At 42.0% G+C, this 19206-nt stretch overlaps 1 protein-coding gene across 3 annotated transcripts in view; it reads right to left on the reverse strand.

Moving 5' to 3' along the window:
* Positions 1-43: 43 nt before the first annotated feature.
* Positions 44-19206, reverse strand: part of tpcn3 (two pore segment channel 3) — a 26350-nt gene continuing 7187 nt past the window's right edge. For 2 of the 3 annotated variants that reach the window (XM_088075176.1, XM_088075178.1), the window contains 15 exons: positions 18378-18496; positions 17076-17177; positions 16501-16627; positions 15224-15431; positions 11821-11965; positions 11358-11543; positions 9969-9998; positions 7679-7743; positions 6366-6453; positions 5698-5767; positions 4731-4950; positions 3764-3854; positions 2840-2953; positions 1054-1166; positions 44-322 (listed from right to left, as the gene is read on the reverse strand). In XM_088075176.1, coding sequence (XP_087931302.1) covers positions 201-322; positions 1054-1166; positions 2840-2953; positions 3764-3854; positions 4731-4950; positions 5698-5767; positions 6366-6453; positions 7679-7743; positions 9969-9998; positions 11358-11543; positions 11821-11965; positions 15224-15431; positions 16501-16627; positions 17076-17177; positions 18378-18496 — 1800 coding nt within the window. In that variant the 3' untranslated portion in view covers positions 44-200. The remainder of the gene's footprint in view (positions 323-1053; positions 1167-2839; positions 2954-3763; positions 3855-4730; positions 4951-5697; positions 5768-6365; positions 6454-7678; positions 7744-9968; positions 9999-11357; positions 11544-11820; positions 11966-15223; positions 15432-16500; positions 16628-17075; positions 17178-18377; positions 18497-19206) is intronic. The other variant, XM_088075177.1, reaches the window with a different exon arrangement.

The following is a 19206-nucleotide window of genomic DNA, read 5'->3' on the forward strand; positions in this document are numbered from 1 at the left end:
ACAGACTTTGTTATTTTTGCCAAAAAGAGATGAGAGATAAATAAACCGTGTAAATATTCTTTATGAGTTTCTACACAGAGCGACAGGTCAGAAATATAAAAATATAACACTGGATAAACATCAGATTTAAACACGAGCGTATAAAACTGTATAGAAACGGCAGAATCTGCTTCCCTTCAGGTGGATTTATACGTTAACGTTCACACGGAGCCAAACGTCGGGTTGGAAAAGTTCCCGTTGGCGTCGTCGTTCTCAGCGAAGTCTTCGGGGTCGAGATCGGCCTCGAACATCCGCTGCAGCAGCGCGTCCACCGTCCGATATCCTGACGGGAGACACGAACCAGCAGGATTACCGAAACTGATCATCAAAATCAAAATCAAAATCAAAATCAAAATCAAAATCAAAATCAATACTCTGATCAAACACACTGCCAATGTTTCCCCTGACTGAGTGTTTAATGAAGGGTTTTATATATGAAGAGGTTTTATATATAAAGAGGTTTTATATATAAAGAGGTTTTATATATAAAGAGGTTTTATACGTGAAGAGGGTTTATATGCCGAGTCTGGGGGCCAGTTCTGAAAAACGGCAGCAGGCCAGGGGCCCCAAACATGTTTGAGATTTGAGGACATCTCTATGATTTTGGGAAATTTCTGGGATTGTAGCACATTTCCTGAAAATGATTTTAAGATTTATTTTTTTTTATATTCAGAAGTTTCTAGGACTTTAGGACATTTGTAAATTTTGGGACATTTTTAAGATTTAAGGACATTACTGGGATTTTCGGACGTTCCTAAAATTTTAGGACATTTTTTGACACTTCTCAGATTTTTGGATGTTATCGGAATATAAGACGTTTCTAAGATTTTTCATTTCTTGAATTTTAGAACATTTCTAAGATTTGAAAACTACACATTTTAGATTTGAACTTATTTCTGGTTGAGCGGATCTGCAGGATTCTCTTGAAAAAAAAGTAAAAATCTTGTCAGTTTTTAGGATTCGATCAGCTGTAAAACTGTTTCGGCGTTTCGAGCGTTCACACCAACTTCTTACTTTTTGAGGCGATTTTAAACATCAGGCCGGGTTTGCTGCTCGCTGATTGGCCGGTTCCCTGGTCACTGTCCATGGTTTCCATGGCGTTCACCAAGTTGTCCTCCAGCTTCTCTCTGATGGACAAAACAACACAAACCAGGTTTACTGAGCAGCACACACACACACACACACACACACACACACACACACACACACACACACACACACACACACACAGACAGAGACACAGACACACACACACACACACACACACACAGACAGAGACACAGACACACACACACACACACACACACACACACACACACACACACACACACACACACACACACACACACACACACACACACAGACACAAACACAGACACACACACACACACACACACACACACACACACACACACACACACACACACACACACACACACACACACACACACACACACACACACACACACAGAGACACAGACACACACACACACACACACACACACAGACAGAGACACAGACACACACACACACACACACACAGAGACACAGACACACACACACACACAGACACACACACAGACACAGACACAAACACAGACACACACACACACACACACACACACACAGCCACACACACACAAACACACACACACACAGACAGAGACACAGACACACACACACACACACACACACACACACACACACACACACACAGACACACAAACACACACACACACACACACACACAGAGACACAGACACACACACACACACACACACACACACACAGACACAAACACAGACACACACACACAGACACAGACACAGACACACACACACACACACACACACACACACACACACACACACACACACACACACACACCGTCTGACTGTGAAAACTTTACAGCTTTAATCTAAATCTGATCTTTAACCCTTTGAATTCTGGAGCCTCATTAAGTTTCTTTTGCTGCTTTCGGACGATTTTTACAAGCATTTAAACATTCGAGCCGATCGCTGCGATTTCTTTCAAAAACACGGGATGAAACGCGACGAAAAAATTTGTTGGGAAATGTTCCACAAAGTGCAACAAAATAGTGGATTTAGAAAATTATTTTTAAACAATGCTAAAGGAAAATGTCAAGAGAAGAAAAGAAAACAGCAGGGGAAATCTATATATAACTACATATATCTATATAATAATCACAGTCACAACTATAAATTATTTTTTTTACAAATTGTCGAGTAATTTTTCTTGTACTTTTGCTGAGTTCCTCTTTCCATTTTTTAGACAGAAATCAAGATAATTTGCTCAGGTCTGAAAGGGTTAACATCCAGTGCCAGCTGGCCGGATTAAGCCCCAGAAACCTGGAGCGACATCGCTTTTCTTTAGTCCTTTAACCTTTGAGGTTGGTTTTAACGTAATGAGTGAATGTAATTTCTCTCTTGGTGAAAAATGTTCCACAAAGTGAAAGAAATCAGCAAATTTAGAAAAAAACGAAATTTTAAAAGCTAAGGAAAAATGTCGAGGGGAAAAAACTAACTTATCATAATTACATGTTTAAAATGATGTTTAGTGTTATTTTAATTTTAAAGCGTTTCTTTCTACTTAAAAAAAAATATTTCAGGTAATTTTCTTGTATTTTTTACTAATTTCTTCTGATTTTTTGGGTCATTTCGTCTTTCTTCACTCAAAACTTTCTTCCCACGTTTCTGAAAGTAATCAGGCAAACGTTCTGAGGTTTTAAAGGGTTAAAACAGCCAGAGTTTCGGATGCTTTGGTTGTCTTGGTAACGCACTGCGCCACAGCCAGCTCCAGCTCCTCGATCTTCCTCTCCAGAGACGTCTGCAGGTCGCTCTTCTCCACCGAGTACTCCACGAAGAACGCCTCCAGGACGAACGCCACGAAGATGCTGAAACACAACAGGAAGTGGGTTTGGACCGGGACCGAGCAATGTGTGCTATTTAAGGTCGCATTATTTATGCATTTGTTGCCAAAGTGACAATAATTTTTGGGGACAATAAATGAATGTGAGCTGAAGGACGTGTGAGCGGCTTCCTGTCTGCACACGCAGAAAACCGTGAGCCGAAGAAAACTCGAAGGTTTTCTGCAAATTCTGCAAACACGATCTGTGAGCTGATCTGTGGACGAGGACTCACGCTGGATATTAAAATGTGTGTTTCACGTCTGCGTGTTCATGTTTCAGTGATGAAGAGGAGGAGGAGGAGGAGTCCGGCTTTCATTGAACTTTATTTATTTAGTTATTTATATGTTGAATAATTATTTATATGTTTTAGTGTGTTTAACCGTTTTAATAAAAGGTACAATCTTTTTTTTATTTTTTAAACATTTTTATCTAATTTTTATACTTTGCACTGTTATCCTTTCATTTATTATTTATTATTATTATTCTCATTATTATTAATACATTTATTTTTCTTTTTATCTCTACTTTGAATCCTGGTTTTAATGAGAACTCTTATTTCAAATCATTATTAATTATCAACTTTAATTATTACAAAGTCTGATTTATGAAAAGTGCTAATAAATAAAATAAAGTCAAACACATCTCCTCCTCCTCCTCCTCCTCCTGACTCCTCCTCCACCTCCTCCAGCCTCCTCCTCCTCCTCCTCCTCCAGACTCCTCCTCCTCCTCCTGACTCCTCCTCCACCTCCTCCAGACTCCTCCTCCTCCTGCTGCTGCTCCCGCTCCTCCTCTTACTTGATGATGATGATGACGACTACGATGTGGAAGAGGATGAAGAAGATCCTGGCCGACGCGTGTGTGACGATGGCGAAGCCGCTGCTGAGCAGTGAGATTCGGTTAAAGAATCACAGAAACGACTCTTAAAAATCATCAGAACATCTGAGCGGAAGATTTGGAGTATTTTTTCTGATTCGTTGTTTTTCTTTTGCACTGCTTTTATTTTAAAGCTTTAGTTACTTTTTAGATTCAGATTACTGATAATATACATAATTAAGAGTAAATGATGATTCATCATTATAGAAAAATAAAGTCATTAAAACGAGCTCCACATTTATCAGCTGCAGCATCAAACTGAGCAAAAATGCCATTATCATCCGTTACTATATTTTGATGCTAATACTTAAAAAATAAAAGAATGTTTGTTTTTTAATGATTTTGTTTCCTTTTGTCAGTAACTGTTTTATTTTTTTAAAAAGTTTTGAAAATTTATTTTCTTTTCATCGTTTTTGGTGATTTTCTCTTAAAAAAATTGGCGATTTTTTTCTTTGAAAACTTTGGGCTTGTTATTGGTGATTTTTGGGGGATATTTGATTCTTTTTCTTTAAAATCTCTGGGCGATCTTTTTCTTTTTCTAAACATCTTTGCCAATTTATTTTTCTTTGAAATTTTTTGGTGATTTTTTGAAGAAAACACACCTTTCGAAGGTCCGGGGTCATCTACATAAAAATCACCAAAATGACACAATGACAGAAATTATTGTTGGATTTTCAAATTTCCAACAGTCCTTGAACACATCATGTGGGACGAACGCTTCGTGCATTTACTCAGAGATATTTAGGGAGTCTCAAAGAAAGTATGTGCAGCTTTGGAATATAAATATGTGATGCCCGGGGCTAATGAGGGCAGCTACACGAGAAGAAACCCAGTGAACATGGCAGCGCCGTCACCGATCGGACCGGTGAGGCGTGGAGGTGAAGGATATCGTGCCACTGGTTGACCACGGTGAGCTCCACCAGCAGGATGAAGGACGACACCACGTTGTTGAAGTTGTTCTTGCAGTAGTTGAGTTGAGCGAAGGTCTTCTTCTCCAGCAGAGGGTTCCCGCAGTACGCCTTCGCCGGGTCGCTGGAGCCCTCCTCGTAAAACTTCACCTTGTCTTTGAACACCTCCATCCCCACCATGGCGAAGACGTAGTACACCACCTGAGGACGAGGACGAGCCGGTCACACACACAGTCACCGACGGGATGATCAGGCGAGATTTAAACTCTACAAAAGTCTGTCAACCATTTTATAACTTCCAGAACGTGTAAGGACAATAAAGTGATTCGTTTTTGTCCTTCTGTACTTTTACCTTTGTACTAATGCCCTAAAATCCAAGAGACGTCACAAAATGTCCTAAAATGCTCGACTCATTCTAAAATCCTAGAAACAGCTTAAAAACCTAGAAATGTCCAAAAATCAGAGAAATGTGCTTCTGGAAACGTCCTAAAATCCTATAAAAAGTAATAAAATCCTAGAAATTCCCTAAAATCCCACAAATGTCCTAAAATCAACATCTTAAAATTCCAGGACAGCCCTAAAATCATAGAAACTTCCGAAAATCTGAGAAATGTCCTAAAATCCTCAGAACATCTTAAAATCTTTTAAATGTCCTTAAATCCTACAAGAATTCAAAATCTTAATCACGTCCTGAAATCCCAAAATCCTTAAAACCTCCTAAAATCCGAGAAACCTCCTAAAATCCAAGGAACTTCTTAAAATCCAAGGAATGTCCTTCAGTTCTTGACACGTTTAGTGCTGCGACTGGCCCCAGCCCCCGGCCCCCGGCCCCGGCCCCCGGCCCCGGCCACTTTGAAAAAGTGTCCCTGCTGTAAGACTCTCGGTCTGTTTTTTGCACCACATCTTTAAAAACAACATTTAGACTTTTCGGGGTTAAAAATCACTCACAATGATCAGCTGTCCGAACGTGAGGATCGCCGGTCCGATCCGGATCAGAGTGTTGATGATCGCACGAAACCTAACGGGGAGGAAAGTCCACATCGTGAGCGACGCATCACGTTCAGACACAAAACAGAAATACGAAGAAAAATCCAGACGGATGAGAGAGCGAAGACACATAACCAGCTGTCCTGCTGCGTTAACCCTTTCACCCCTGACTGACTTTAGGTTTGTTCGTTGTGCTGCTCTCAGACACCTTTCACGAGCATTCAGACCTCCGATACCAAAGAAAGTCGGTTTGAGATCTTTAAAAAATTTAATGTAAAAAATCTTTAAAAACAACTTGACGAGAAATTTCTCACAAATTGCAAAAAAAATGGTGAAAGGTGACGAGAAAATGACCTGAAAATGAGCTTGGCGGGATGATTAGATATTATTAAAAAAAGCAAGCGAACACTGCCCAGAATTATTTTATTTTTTTACCTCTCAAGGTCATTTTCTCTCTCGTCTGATTTTCTTTTTCTTTTTTTAGCCTTTTTTCAGGTGAATTTCTTGTAACTTTTTACTAATTTCTGGGCCATTTCTTGTTAAGTTGCTCTTTAACTTTTTCGCAGAGACAAAAAGTGTCCTCCATCTGAGATCGACCTGCATGTCTGAATCTGAGCTGGAGCTCAAACCTTTTGATGCTGTCCACCACCCGGATCAGACGCAGCACTCGCAAGATGAAGACGATGTCCAGGATCTGACGGCTGGTGTAGTTCCCCGCTAAAACAGGACGGAGACAGTTATTCAGAGAGACAAACTGTCTTCATTGTCCCAGGAGGGAGGAACCTGCACACGCTCATGTCAGTGTTAATGACTTCAATTATTGACTGAATGTCAAAACAGCATGTCGGAAAAGCACTTTGTAACTTTGTTCAAAAACGTGCTATATAAATAAAGTTGCTATATAAATAAAGTTTATATAAACATGAATTATATCTGCTGCACAGCGACGGGTCTGGGTCGGGCATTTTTAGCAGCAGACGAATGTGAAGACAACGAAAACTCGACATCAGAAAGTGAAAACAGCATCATGAGACTCAAACTCACAACCTCAGACACCGAAAACAGGCCAGTATCTCAGTGACCAGCAGGGGGCAGGATATCAGCTGTCTGTGCACTGTAAGATTTCAGACTTGATGACTTGTTGATTATTAGTTTCTACAAAGACTGATTTGATCCATAAGTGAAAAACTGATGTTTAAAGATGCCATTTTACCTCAGACCGCAACAGTTCACGAGGACAGAATTTAAATGCTGCCAAAAATTCAGTTTCACAGATAAACTTCTGAACTAAATCTACCATGACAGAAATATTTTATCTTTTTTTTCATGAAACTTGAAGAGTTATTTAGCAAGAACTTGTAAATATATATTTACAGCAGTCAAACATTTGGATGCACTGTCGGCTCAGTTTTTGATAAATGAGAAATCTGTGTGGATGGTTTGTGTCCGACACTTTAACGACGCCCTGCAGCGGGTTTGGTGTCAACTGAGCAAAAAATGTGTGAAGAGATCGGTTTTATAGTTTGATGTTTTTTTAAAAAAACAGATTGATGGACTTTATTATTTATTTAGTGAAGTGTGCAGAAGTTTCCTCACAGTTGGGCCACATTTGGAGTAAGATGCAAAGCAGCACGTACGAATGATTTGTTCTGAATTTTCAAACTTTTGAAATGAAGACGATCGCTGTAGCGCCACCATCAGGACTTTTGGCTTGTGTTTGCATGCAACTGGACCTATGTGCAAAGTTTGGTATATTTTTTAGCATGGTCAGTTCGATTTCCTGCGAATAAAACTAATGATAATAATAATAACAACACTGAGGAAAACAAGAGGGACCAGCAGCTTTGTTCAGTCAGATTTCTGCACTGATTTCTGACTCTGCTTCAAAGCATCACGCTGAAGCTTTATTTCATCCATACGAACAGGAAGCGAACAGACTCACATGACGCCATGGTGGAGTTGATGATGGTGGCGATGAGGGCGGAGACTACGATGATGGTGTCGAACCTGAAAACACAAACAAATGTTAAAATCAAACACTTCAAGTCAGCGATGAGGCTGAAAGCCGAACCAGCGTTAGCTGAAAACCAAGCTGAAGGTTTTTCGTCCTATTTGTGGTCACATGACGTCACTGTGACGTCACTGTGACATCACTGTGACATCACCGACGCGATGAACAGCAGAAACATTTCATGGATGTATTATGAGATCTGATGTGGCGCTCAGGAGCGCACTGCATGCATGAGCAGCACATGACGGCAACCTCACCACTCGCAGCATTCACACCGACAGCGTTCACACTGACAGCGTTCACACCGACAGCGTTCACACTGACAGCGTTCACACTGACAGCGTTAACACTGACAGTGTTCACACTGACAGCTTTCACACTGACAGCTTTCACACTGACAGCTTTCACGAGCGGCATATATAAGAGTATATTATTAGTAATAATAGAATATAATATTTGCATAAGAGCAAATATTCTGCTCGTTTACGAAGTTGTGCGAGCTACTGACTTGCCAACAACACGTCCCGTAAATATTTCAGAATAAAATACCTTGTGTGAAGGGATTCAGTCGACGGAAACATTGTCTTTTATTTTGAAACACAAGCAGGACAGGGTGAGTAAAACAGCAATGTTTGTATTTCTGCATCTCTGTCAGATAAACATGTTGAAACTGTAGTAAAAGGTTGTTTAGAGTCGACATAATTATTAAAATGCTTTTTCACTGTCTGTGTGTGCTTACAGCTTCAATTTTAAATGTGTAAATACAGAAGTTAGAGCAGCAGGAAACAGCTCTGCAGCACAAACGCTGTCTGTGTGAACGCTGCAAGAGTGCACGAAAAATAATGAAAGAAAAAACTAAAAAGAGCGAGGGCACCATCGCTGAATCAGATATCCAGCTCTCATAAAACATCCATGAAACCCACAGACGTCTCTGCAGCCGCTCTGTTTACCAGCAGGAGGCGCAACAACGCAGCTGAAAACAAAGAAAACATCAAACGCTGCAGCAGAAGTTTAGGAGGCTCAGAGTCTAACAGAGTCCACTTTATCAGGTATCAGGTACAGCTGCTACAGCTACGGCTACAGTTACGATGCTGCCGACTCTGTTTGAGAAGAGTTTTCTTTTTTTTTGCACCGGGGTAAAAACATGATTATTTCTGCTGTAAATTTGGACATTTGAACACTTAATATCACACACACTCATATCTCTCTGCGAGTGCAGCTGCTGACAGTCTGGGACATGTCAGTGTGTGAGTGTAGCTGCTGACAGTCTGGGATATGTCAGTGTGTGAGTGTAGCTGCTGACAGTCTGGGATATGTCAGTGTGTGAGTGTAGCTGCTGACAGTCTGGGATATGTCAGTGATCAGCAGCTACATTGACTGTGACAGGTCACCTAGTGGAAATAGCATGTATTTCCTCCATATGCCAAATATGGTCAAAATGACCTCATCAGGTGGAAAATAGTCAAAATGACAAATTCAGAGTCAAAAGCCCAGAATGACACCCAGAAATAATACAAGTCCTGTTTTTCTGCTCTGATGGCTGTGGGATCAAAAATGTCAGTTTGAATGGGTTTCAATGGAGCATTTTTGGACAGTCTGAATGTAACTATTTAGTTTCCACAGTGTATTTTAGACTTATTGTAGGAGCTGAGCTGCAAATTCACTGATTACACTCAAATACACAATCTGGACTACATTTAGGACACATGCATCAACACACACACAGTTATCACAACAGGAAGAAGAAAAGAGACTAAAATGAGACAAACAGTCCCTAAGGGGTTAACATGGGGGTCTATGGAGGATGACTCTTGTCAGCCTCTAGTGGACATTAGAGGAACTGCAGGTTTTCATGCTTCATATTTTTGGTTTCATTTTTCGGTCCCTGAGTTTGCTGCTTTTATTTTGGCAGTGACGTACCTGATAAAGTGGCCTCTGTGTGTAAAACGTCTGAAAGAAAAAACAAACCTGTGAGCAGCAGGCGGATGTTCAGCTAGTTTTGGTTTGTCTTTTTTTTTTAAATTTGTAGAAAAAATGTTTTTCCTTTCAGACTTTTCGTCCCTAATGTGGCTCCACAGTGCTGCAGTTTTTTTCAGTTTTTTCATCATGGTACCAAAATAAAAACTGAGTGAAGTTGGCGCCTGAAGCTTCAGCGAGCTGCTCCGAGCGCCGTCCAGCTGAGGAAGCAGCAGGGGAGAAAAGCGAAACATGGGTCACGTACCTCGTACTGATAATCTGCGATGAAGATAAGCTGTGTGAAACGGACGTGACACAGCTGATTGATTTTACATCTGGAAATGATTTCATGATTATTTTATCTGAAAATGTTTCCTCTGGTGTCAGAGGACGTTCTGCAAAACACTCCAACAGTTTCAAACACTGAAATACAGAATATTGGACCAAATCAACAGGATGTTCTCAGGCACCGTTCATATGATTTTCTGCAAAAAGTAAAGAACCAGAATTTGTACATAACTCACAGATTTTGTAAAGCTGCGATCACATGAGCAATGCGCTCACGGGAGTTTCGAAGGAGGTGGATCTGGGCGGTCCAGTTAGCAGAGCTGCACGTTCAGAACCAGGTGAACTTTGAGTCATTCAAGTGATTCAAGTGAACGTTTGTGCCAAATTTCAACAAATTTCTTAAAATATTGCGTGCAAAAGAACGAGACAGACAAGGTCACAGTAACCTTGACCTTTGACCTTTGACCACCAAAATCTAACCAGCTAAATGTTGCGTCCAAATGAAAGTTTGTGCCAAAAGAGACTAAAAACTGACGTTGCATCTTCATTTCATCATGAACATTCGTTAATCCTCTGTGGTACGTGTTACGATGACAGCTGGTTAAAAAAAACATGTTTATTGTTTATATCGTTTTTTTGTCATAAATACATAACCATGATTTAAAGACATTTCCAAAAACGGTATTTTTGGTGTGCACACTTTTGGTGACGTTACCTTAACGCAACACTGTTTATGTTAAAATCTTATGTAATCTAAGTTTATACAGTCCCATTACGTTATGAAAATATTCGGATTATTCAACGATCCGGGGCAATTCGCAGAGATGAAAGAGAAAACGATGACAACGCTTTAAACCGAAACACACAAACTGTTGCGGTGTAATGCGACAGTGCTTCAAGGCAACGTTTGATTTTAGTCATTTTCTGTCTTCATTTTCAAATTCAGCACATAAAACAATTAAAAATGAAACTTTACTCGTCTTTTATTGTGAATCTATTTTTCTAAAGATTTTAAAATGACAGAAAAAACGTTCTTGGACCATTTTTGTGGAGAGCGTTAATGGGGCTGAACCTTGTGAGGAGGGCCCCGAAAAGAGACTTTCTATGGCCCCCAGAGAGTCATGTGACAGTGTAAACGGTGCTGCGGGGCCCCTGAGGGCCCCCGAGGGCCCCGGCTCTTTTTAAAGCACTGCAGCGTAAGTGAGGATGTGCTGTGTGAGTGTTAACAGCAGAAAATGTTCCCCAGAGCAACACGGCACCACAGAGGGTTAAACCACGTCCGGCAGACAGGCCGCCGTGTTAAACCACAATCCTTTGCTCATGTGGACCCTAACGGTGTCAGCCGGGGACGCCGGCGGGCGCTCACCAGTTCCAGAAGCTGTGTCTGGAGAAGAACGCTCTGGGCTCGAAGACGTAGAGCTTCAGCAGGATCTCCAGCAGGTAGAGCGCCAGGAACGCCCACTCCGAGTTGGCGATCATCGGCTTCTCCTCGTCCAGGCCGATGAACACGGCGTTGACCAGGATGATCAGATCGTACACGATCACAAAGGCCCTGAGAGAGAGAGAGAGAGAGAGAGAGAGAGAGAGAGAGAGAGAGACACACACACACACACACACACACACACACACACACACACACACACACACAGGTTTCTTTACTCGGATTCAGAGGGAAAAATAACAATGTTTTCTAAATCATCAGCTGAAAATAAAAAAGTTTTTTCTTAAATGTTATTTTAGAGATTCACAGAGCGACATGATCATCATGAACAGGTAAAACCAGTCTGTGTCTCTGTCCGTCTGTCCGTCTGTCTGTCTCTCCGTCTCACCGGTGTTGGACCAGTCTGCAGAGCAGGCGGCTGGGGGCCGACTGGTAGAGGGCGGGGCACACACTGTTGAGTGGGTGTGGTCTGGACTTGATTGTGATGACCTCGATGTTCAGGAGGTCGGCCAGCTGGACGAACGCTACCTTACCTGCCGGTCGAAAAATAAATATAACACGTAAGAGATTAAGATATGATGAAAGAGTGAGGTGAATCTGCGGGACCAGCAGGGGGTCACTTCACCATCAGACATTAGGTCCTAAAATCCTAGAAATGTCAGAAAATCTGAGAAATATCTTAAAATCATAAAAGAAATGTCCTAAAATCCTTGAAATGGCCCTAAACCTTAGAAACATCCTGCAGTCCCTGAAATGTCCTAAAGTCTGAGAAATGTCCTCAAATTGGAGAAATGTCTTACAATCCCAGAAATGTCCTAAAATCTTATTAATGTCCTATATCCTAGAATCACGTATGGGGCCGCTGTGACGGGCCCCTGGCCCCCGGCCTCCCGTCAGGTTGCCGAAGCGTCCGCAGGCAGAGCCATGTGAGAGTCTCGGCTGCAGAGTTAAACTGCTGTGTTAATGTTTTTTTCTGCTGAGTCATCCAGCAGTAAAATGCCTTCAGCGTTTCCGTTAGTTTCCACATTTCTTCACTCGGCTGTTTCCTCTTCTGGTCTCTCACACGTTTCACCGAGTCACGGTGTCAACGTAGCTTTTGAAATCAACATTCTGTAATATTTTTTTCACTAAAGATCAAAATGATGAAATGAGGACGACCCGATAACTTAATGTCAGCTGACAAGTTTTGGTTCTAAAAACGTTCTGAGAATGTTATGATGCAACCAATGCAACGTTTTTAATAATGTTTTTAGCATCAACGTTCTTATTAAAGTTCAGGTAACATTCTGTGTAAACATTATATCACATTACATTTAATTTTCATTTAAAAAAAATTTAAAAATCAAAAAATAAAATAAATAGTGAAATGAATAAAAGAAAAAACATAATCTCAGTCCTCAATAAATAAATAACGAACTTGGGTTTTAATATTTACATATGTGCTTTCTATTTCCATATATATTCACGGTAGCATATATTTGAAATATTTTTTCTTTTTTTCTGTTTCTTCTTATTGAAAGGTTTTTTCACCAAATACCACCAAATTATCTGCAAGAAAATAACACGTAAAAAAGATGGAACCGAAGGAAGCGTCTGTTAAATGATCCGTTCAGCTGGACCCAAAAACCGGAGACGAATAAAAGAAGAAAGGCGAAAAGCTGTTTGCTTATTGTGTATGTGTGTGTGTGTGTGAGATAATGTAACACCACTGTGTCCATCTGTCTCAGTCTGATATCGTCTCTGCTGCTGGTTTAGTTCTCACATTAAAGCTGAAGAGAATGATGAAGCAGTTTGACTTCCTCCTCACGGACGATAAGCGAGCAGATAATGACTCTGCAGACCAGAGCGTCAGAGCGTCAGAGGGTCAGAGCGTCAGAGGGTCAGAGCGTCAGAGGGTCAGAGCATCAGTGGGTCAGAGGGTCAGAGCGTCAGAGGGTCAGAGGGTCAGAGGGTCAGAGCGTCAGAGGGTCAGAGGGTCAGAGCGTCAGAGGGTCAGAGGGTCAGAGGGTCAGAGCGTCAGAGGGTCAGAGGGTCAGAGCGTCAGAGCGTCAGAGGGTCAGAGCGTCAGAGCTTCAGAGGGTCAGAGGGTCAGAGGGTCAGAGCGTCAGAGGGTCAGAGGGTCAGAGGGTCAGAGCGTCAGAGGGTCAGAGCGTCAGAGGGTCAGAGGGTCAGAGCTTCAGAGCGTCAGAGGGCCAGAGCGTCAGAGCTTCAGAGGGCCAGAGCGTCAGAGCGTCAGAGCGTCAGAGCTTCAGAGGGCCAGAGGGTCAGAGGGTCAGAGCGTCAGAGCGTCAGAGGGCCAGAGCGTCAGAGGGCCAGAGGGTCAGAGCGTCAGAGGGTCAGAGCGTCAGAGCTTCAGAGGGTCAGAGGGTCAGAGGGTCAGAGGGTCAGAGGGTCAGAGCTTCAGAGGGCCAGAGGGCCAGAGCTTCAGAGGGTCAGAGCTTCAGAGGGCCAGAGGGCCAGAGCGTCAGAGGTCAGGGTCATAGCGTCAGAGGGTCAGAGCGTCAGAGGGTCAGAGCGTCAGAGCGTCAGAGCGTCAGAGCGTCAGAGGGTCAGAGGGTCAGAGCGTCAGAGCGTCAGAGCGTCAGAGGGTCAGAGCTTCAGAGCGTCAGAGCGTCAGAGGGTCAAGCGTCAGAGGGTCAGAGCGTCAAGTCAGAGGTCAAGCGTCAAGCGGGCCAGAGCGTCAGAGCGTCAGAGGGTCAGAGCGTCAGGCGTCAGAGCGTCAGAGCTTCAGAGGGTCAGAGGTCAAGCGTCAGAGGGTCAGAGCGCCAGAGAGTCAGAGGGTCAGAGGGTCAGAGGGTCAGAGCGCTCAGAGCGTCAGAAGGGTCAGAGGTCAGAGCGTCAGAGGGTCAGAGCTTCAGAGGGTCAGAGCGTCAGAGCTTCAGAGGGCCAGAGCGTCAGAGCGTCAGAGGGCCAGAGCGTCAGAGGGTCAGAGCGTCAGAGCGTCAGAGGGTCAGAGGGTCAGAGGGTCAGAGCGTCAGAGGGTCAGAGGGTCAGAGCGTCAGAGGGTCAGAGGGTCAGAGCGTCAGAGCGTCAGAGGGTCAGAGCGTCAGAGGGTCAGAGCGTCAGAGGGTCAGAGCGTCAGAGCGTCAGAGGGTCAGAGCGTCAGAGCTTCAGAGGGCCGGAGGGTCAGAGCTTCAGAGGGTCAGAGCGTCAGAGTGTCAGAAGGGCCAGAGCGTCAAGCGTCAGAGGGTCAGAGCGTCAGAGCGTCAGAGCTTCAGAGGGTCAGAGGGTCAGAGCGTCAGAGCGTCAGAGCGTCAGAGGGTCAGAGCGTCAGAGCGTCAGAGGGTCAGAGGGTCAGAGCGTCAGAGCGTCAGAGCGTCAGAGGGTCAGAGGGTCAGAGCGTCAGAGCGTCAGAGCGTCAGAGCGTCAGAGGGTCAGAGCGTCAGAGCGTCAGAGGGTCAGAGCGTCAGAGGGTCAGAGCGTCAGAGGGTCAGAGCGTCAGAGGGTCAGAGGGTCAGAGCGTCAGAGGGTCAGAGGGTCAGAGGGTCAGAGCGTCAGAGCTTCAGAGGGTCAGAGCGTCTGATGGAGGGTAATCTGAAGAATCAAATTTAAATATAATCTGAGATTTTTGTTATCAAATTTTCACTTTTAATCTCTGAATATTCGTGTTTTTCGGGTGAATTTGTGTTTAATCTCGAGAGTTTCTGCAGATTTTTTTCTTCTTAATAATGTCGGAGAATATTTGATTTGATATTTTTTAACGCAAAACTTTGAATGTCTGCATCATGGAGATAACGCAGATATATTTGTGTGTGTGTGTGTGTGTGTGTGTGTGTGTGTGTGCGTCTCACCGATGCAGCCCTGGTTGTTGTCGTCGGAGACGCTCCACAGCAGCTCTCTGTGAGCGTTGCTGATGTCGGGCTGGACCAGTTTGACCAGCTGGGTCCAGTTGGCCTGCGTCACCACGGGCTCGCCGCCGCCCTCCCGCTGCTCCTGCAGCACGGCGAACGCCCGCACCATCTTGTGCCTCTTGGCCCTCACCAGCTGCCGTACCTCCTCCTGGTGGAGCACAGAGAGAGATGATCAAATTAAATCACTAAATATGTTTTTGTTTTGAAATCAAGCAAGTTTAAAAGAGCAGAGCTTCATCTCAAACACTAAACAGTGTAAAATTTACATCATATACAATATAACATTACAGGGTTCAGACACATTTAATCGATACTTTTACGGGACTTTTCAAAGACCACACATTTTCAGCTACAAAAACGGGAAATTTTTAAGTGCAGGGAAGGGACTGATGGTTTGGATTTTGGCAAACAACTTTAAATTGCTGTATTTTGCTTTTATTTAAAAGCTGATTTTTAAAGAAATCACATTTTCTTTCAATGATTTCAGCAATTTTTAAAAATACATTTTTGGCATTTTTTTGTCTTAAACATTTTTGCCAATTTTTCAAGAAGTTACTCTTTAAAATGTAAACACTTTGGCATTTTTTTATTCTTATTTTTGTTTTTATTTTTGCAAATTTTTGTAAGAAAAAAATGGTGATTTTTTTTCTGTAAACATTCTTTAACCATTTTTAAATGACAGAGAAAAATATGCATTTTTTTAATTCAAAAGTTTGAAAGTTTGGGGTTTTGAAATATTTCTATAAAAATCAAAAAGATTCAGACCATTTATCACAGAAACCACGAAATAAGAAATAATTGCTGGATTTTCAAATTTCCATCAGACTTTGAACACCTTATGTGTTATTATATAAAAAAATCACATTCTGAAAACATGAAAAATCTTATAGTTTTGTTTGATGTTTTGTTAATATGTTTTATTAATATGATTTAATAACAGTCATTTGTTTACAGTTTTTGGGTTTTTTTCCCAGTTTTGGCACCTCAGAGCCACCGTACCTCAGGTTGGATGAGTTTCATGTAATCAGAGAAATGCTGACTAACAGTAACTTTTCCAGCAGTCTGTTTAAAAGTTTGGTGTTTTTCGTCAAACAGCTGCTGAGGTGAAGCCGCCTGATACGAATGCGAGTTTTAAGAACTTTCTCGTAACTTTAATAATCTTTTTTTTTAAAAACGTGAATGTTTCAGTCAGATGTAACGCGCTGACGCCGCCGTACCTTCAGGTATTTCTTGTAGTTGTTGTAGACGACGGCCAAGAAGACGGACATGAAGATGTAGGTGTTGATGAGGATGTACAAGATGAAGAAGATGGCGAAGACGAAGCTGCTGTTGTACGCCGGCATCCTGCAGACGAGAAGCACAAAACAAAAACGTGCCGATGAAACAGATTAAACGAGTCACTTCTTCTTTCTGTGGGAACGTGTGACCGCAGACACGCAGCCAATCGACTTACTGATGGAATAAACAGAAAAACTTTATCATTTTTCATCCTCACAGAAAGTAACCGAATAAAAAGATACAGAACTCAGATCGAAAAAAAGGATTCAATATTTATATTTATTTTATTTTATCTTAAGTCATAAAAGCAGATCTGAAATTTTGGTGCATAAAAACTAAAGGAAATAAAAATAAAGAAATACTTAAATATTTGTAAGCTGAGTTTGTACTTTTTTTTATAAAATTTAAAAACTTTAAAGGGCTGAAACTGAAAGTGAAGGTGGTTCCTCAGGAGGTCAGAGGTCACCGTCACATCTGAGCGAGGACACAGAGGGACGTTTGTCTGATGTCTCACATGACGTCGGGGCTGTTGGCCGTGGTGACGAGGACGTAAAGGTCGAAGACGATCTCCAGGTAGTTGGTGAAGTACGGATCTCCGTCGATGGTCTTCAGATCGCTGCACAAAAAAAAACACGCACTTTTTTAAAGTTTTGTTTTTTATAAAACTTCAAAAAAACGAACGATCCTCAAAGAACTTCGGATTCACAGCATCGATCAAACATCGCAGCTGCGGTTTTTACGTTTAAAAGCAGAAATGAGCCTTTAAACATTATTCATCTTTTTTTCTTACTTTCCCTTTGTTTTGCTTATGTTCAGGTCATTTTCTCATATTTTTTACTATTTTCTTGTGAATTGCCAAAAATAAAAGAGTATAAGGTGAAATGAAAATGAGCAGAAAATTAGTTTTAATTTTATTTTTGAACTATCAAATTACTGAGGAAAACTATCAAGAACGTAATATTCAAAATAATGAACATTTTTATTTATTTATTTCTAATTCATTTTAGCACTTTTTTCACTTATGTTCAGGTCATTTTCTCATCAGTTTTACTGATTTGTTGCAAATTTTTGGGTCATTTTTTCTTCTGAATTGCTCATCGCCGTCTTCCCATCTTTGAAAGAAATCAATCCAGTTTTCGCCGGTCTCAAAGGGTTAAAAATTCTTTTCCAAAACTTTCAATGATTTTGAATCTTTTCACGGGTGTTTTGAGCTCCGAGCAAATTGGTTTGATTTCTTTCAAAAATATTGAAAAAAGGCGTCGAGCAGTTTAACAAGAAATGTTCCACAAATTGAAAGAAAAAAAAAGATATTTAAAAGGTTTGAGAAAATGATGCAAAAACTATATTTATAAATGTCATAATTCTATACTCCATGTTTACAGGTCATTTTAAACTTTCTTTTTTTCCGATGTTACTTTTCGGTAAATTGTTGCACATCTTTGGGTCATTTTTAAAAGTTGCCTTCTTGCCATTTATGAAAGAAAAAGAATTAAGACGTTTTAGAAAATCATATAAAAAGTGAGAGAAAATTATATCTTTTAAATCTGATACAGAATAATAACTTCTGGAGAGATTTTTGTGGGTCATTTCCTTGTTTTTTTCACATTCACGTCATTTTTCTTGAACTTTTTACTAATTTGTTGCAAATTTTTGGATCATTTTTTCTTATAAAATTCTTTGAAGTTGTTCTTCCATTTTTTGACGGAAATTTAATGACTTTTTACTTATTCAATGCCTTTTCCAGGCCTGGAAGACGTGATTTTGAAATTCCATGACTTCGTTTAAAGCGTCAGACGGCGTCAGGAAGCGCTCTCACCGTTTGCCGAGCAGTTTGAGCGCCATGAGGGAGAAGATGAGGACGCTGAACATGAAGAGCAGGAAGACGTAGAAGATCTGAGGCAGAGCGTTCCGGATGCTCCTGAACGCTCTACGGAGCTGAACACAAACAAACACACACAGAGCCGATGAGACGCTCGTCCTCCCGGAGGACTCGGACACGCCGTCCTCTCCCAGAGACGCCGACTAATGATGCGTTCAGGCGCCGCACGCAGCAGGAAGTTTAGGAACACAATCGGGATCCGGAAATCATCCGAAATTCAAATAAATACAGAAATAAATACAACTTTCACCTGAGAGACACCTGAACGCACCACGATCACATGACCTCAGACATTTCAGGACATCAGAGACAACAAGTCTCAGAGGGACAAACCCAAATTATTATTACTAAAACATGGACAGACGTCAACTCACTGAGACAGGAGAGAGACAGGAGAGACAGTTGAGACAGGAGAGACAAGAGAGAGACAGGAGAGAGACAGGAGAGAGAGCTGAGAGAGACAGCTGAGACAGGAGAGACAAGAGAGAGACAGGAGAGAGACAGGAGAGAGAGCTGAGAGACAGCTGAGACAGGAGAGACAGCTGAGACAGGAGAGACAGGAGAGAGACAGGAGAGAGACAGGAGAGAGACAGGAGAGAGACAGGAGAGAGACAGGAGAGACAGAAGAGACAGGAGAGACAGGAGAGAGACAGGAGAGAGAGCTGAGAGACAGCTGAGACAGGAGAGACAGCTGAGACAGGAGAGACAGGACAGACAGCTGAGACAGGAGAGCAGGACAGACAGCTGAGAGACAGCTGAGACAGAA

Source organism: Plectropomus leopardus, chromosome 3 (assembly GCF_026936395.1).
Source record: "Plectropomus leopardus strain MGB_pleo_1.0 chromosome 3, ASM2693639v1, whole genome shotgun sequence".
Taxonomy (NCBI): Eukaryota; Metazoa; Chordata; class Actinopteri; order Perciformes; family Serranidae; genus Plectropomus; species Plectropomus leopardus.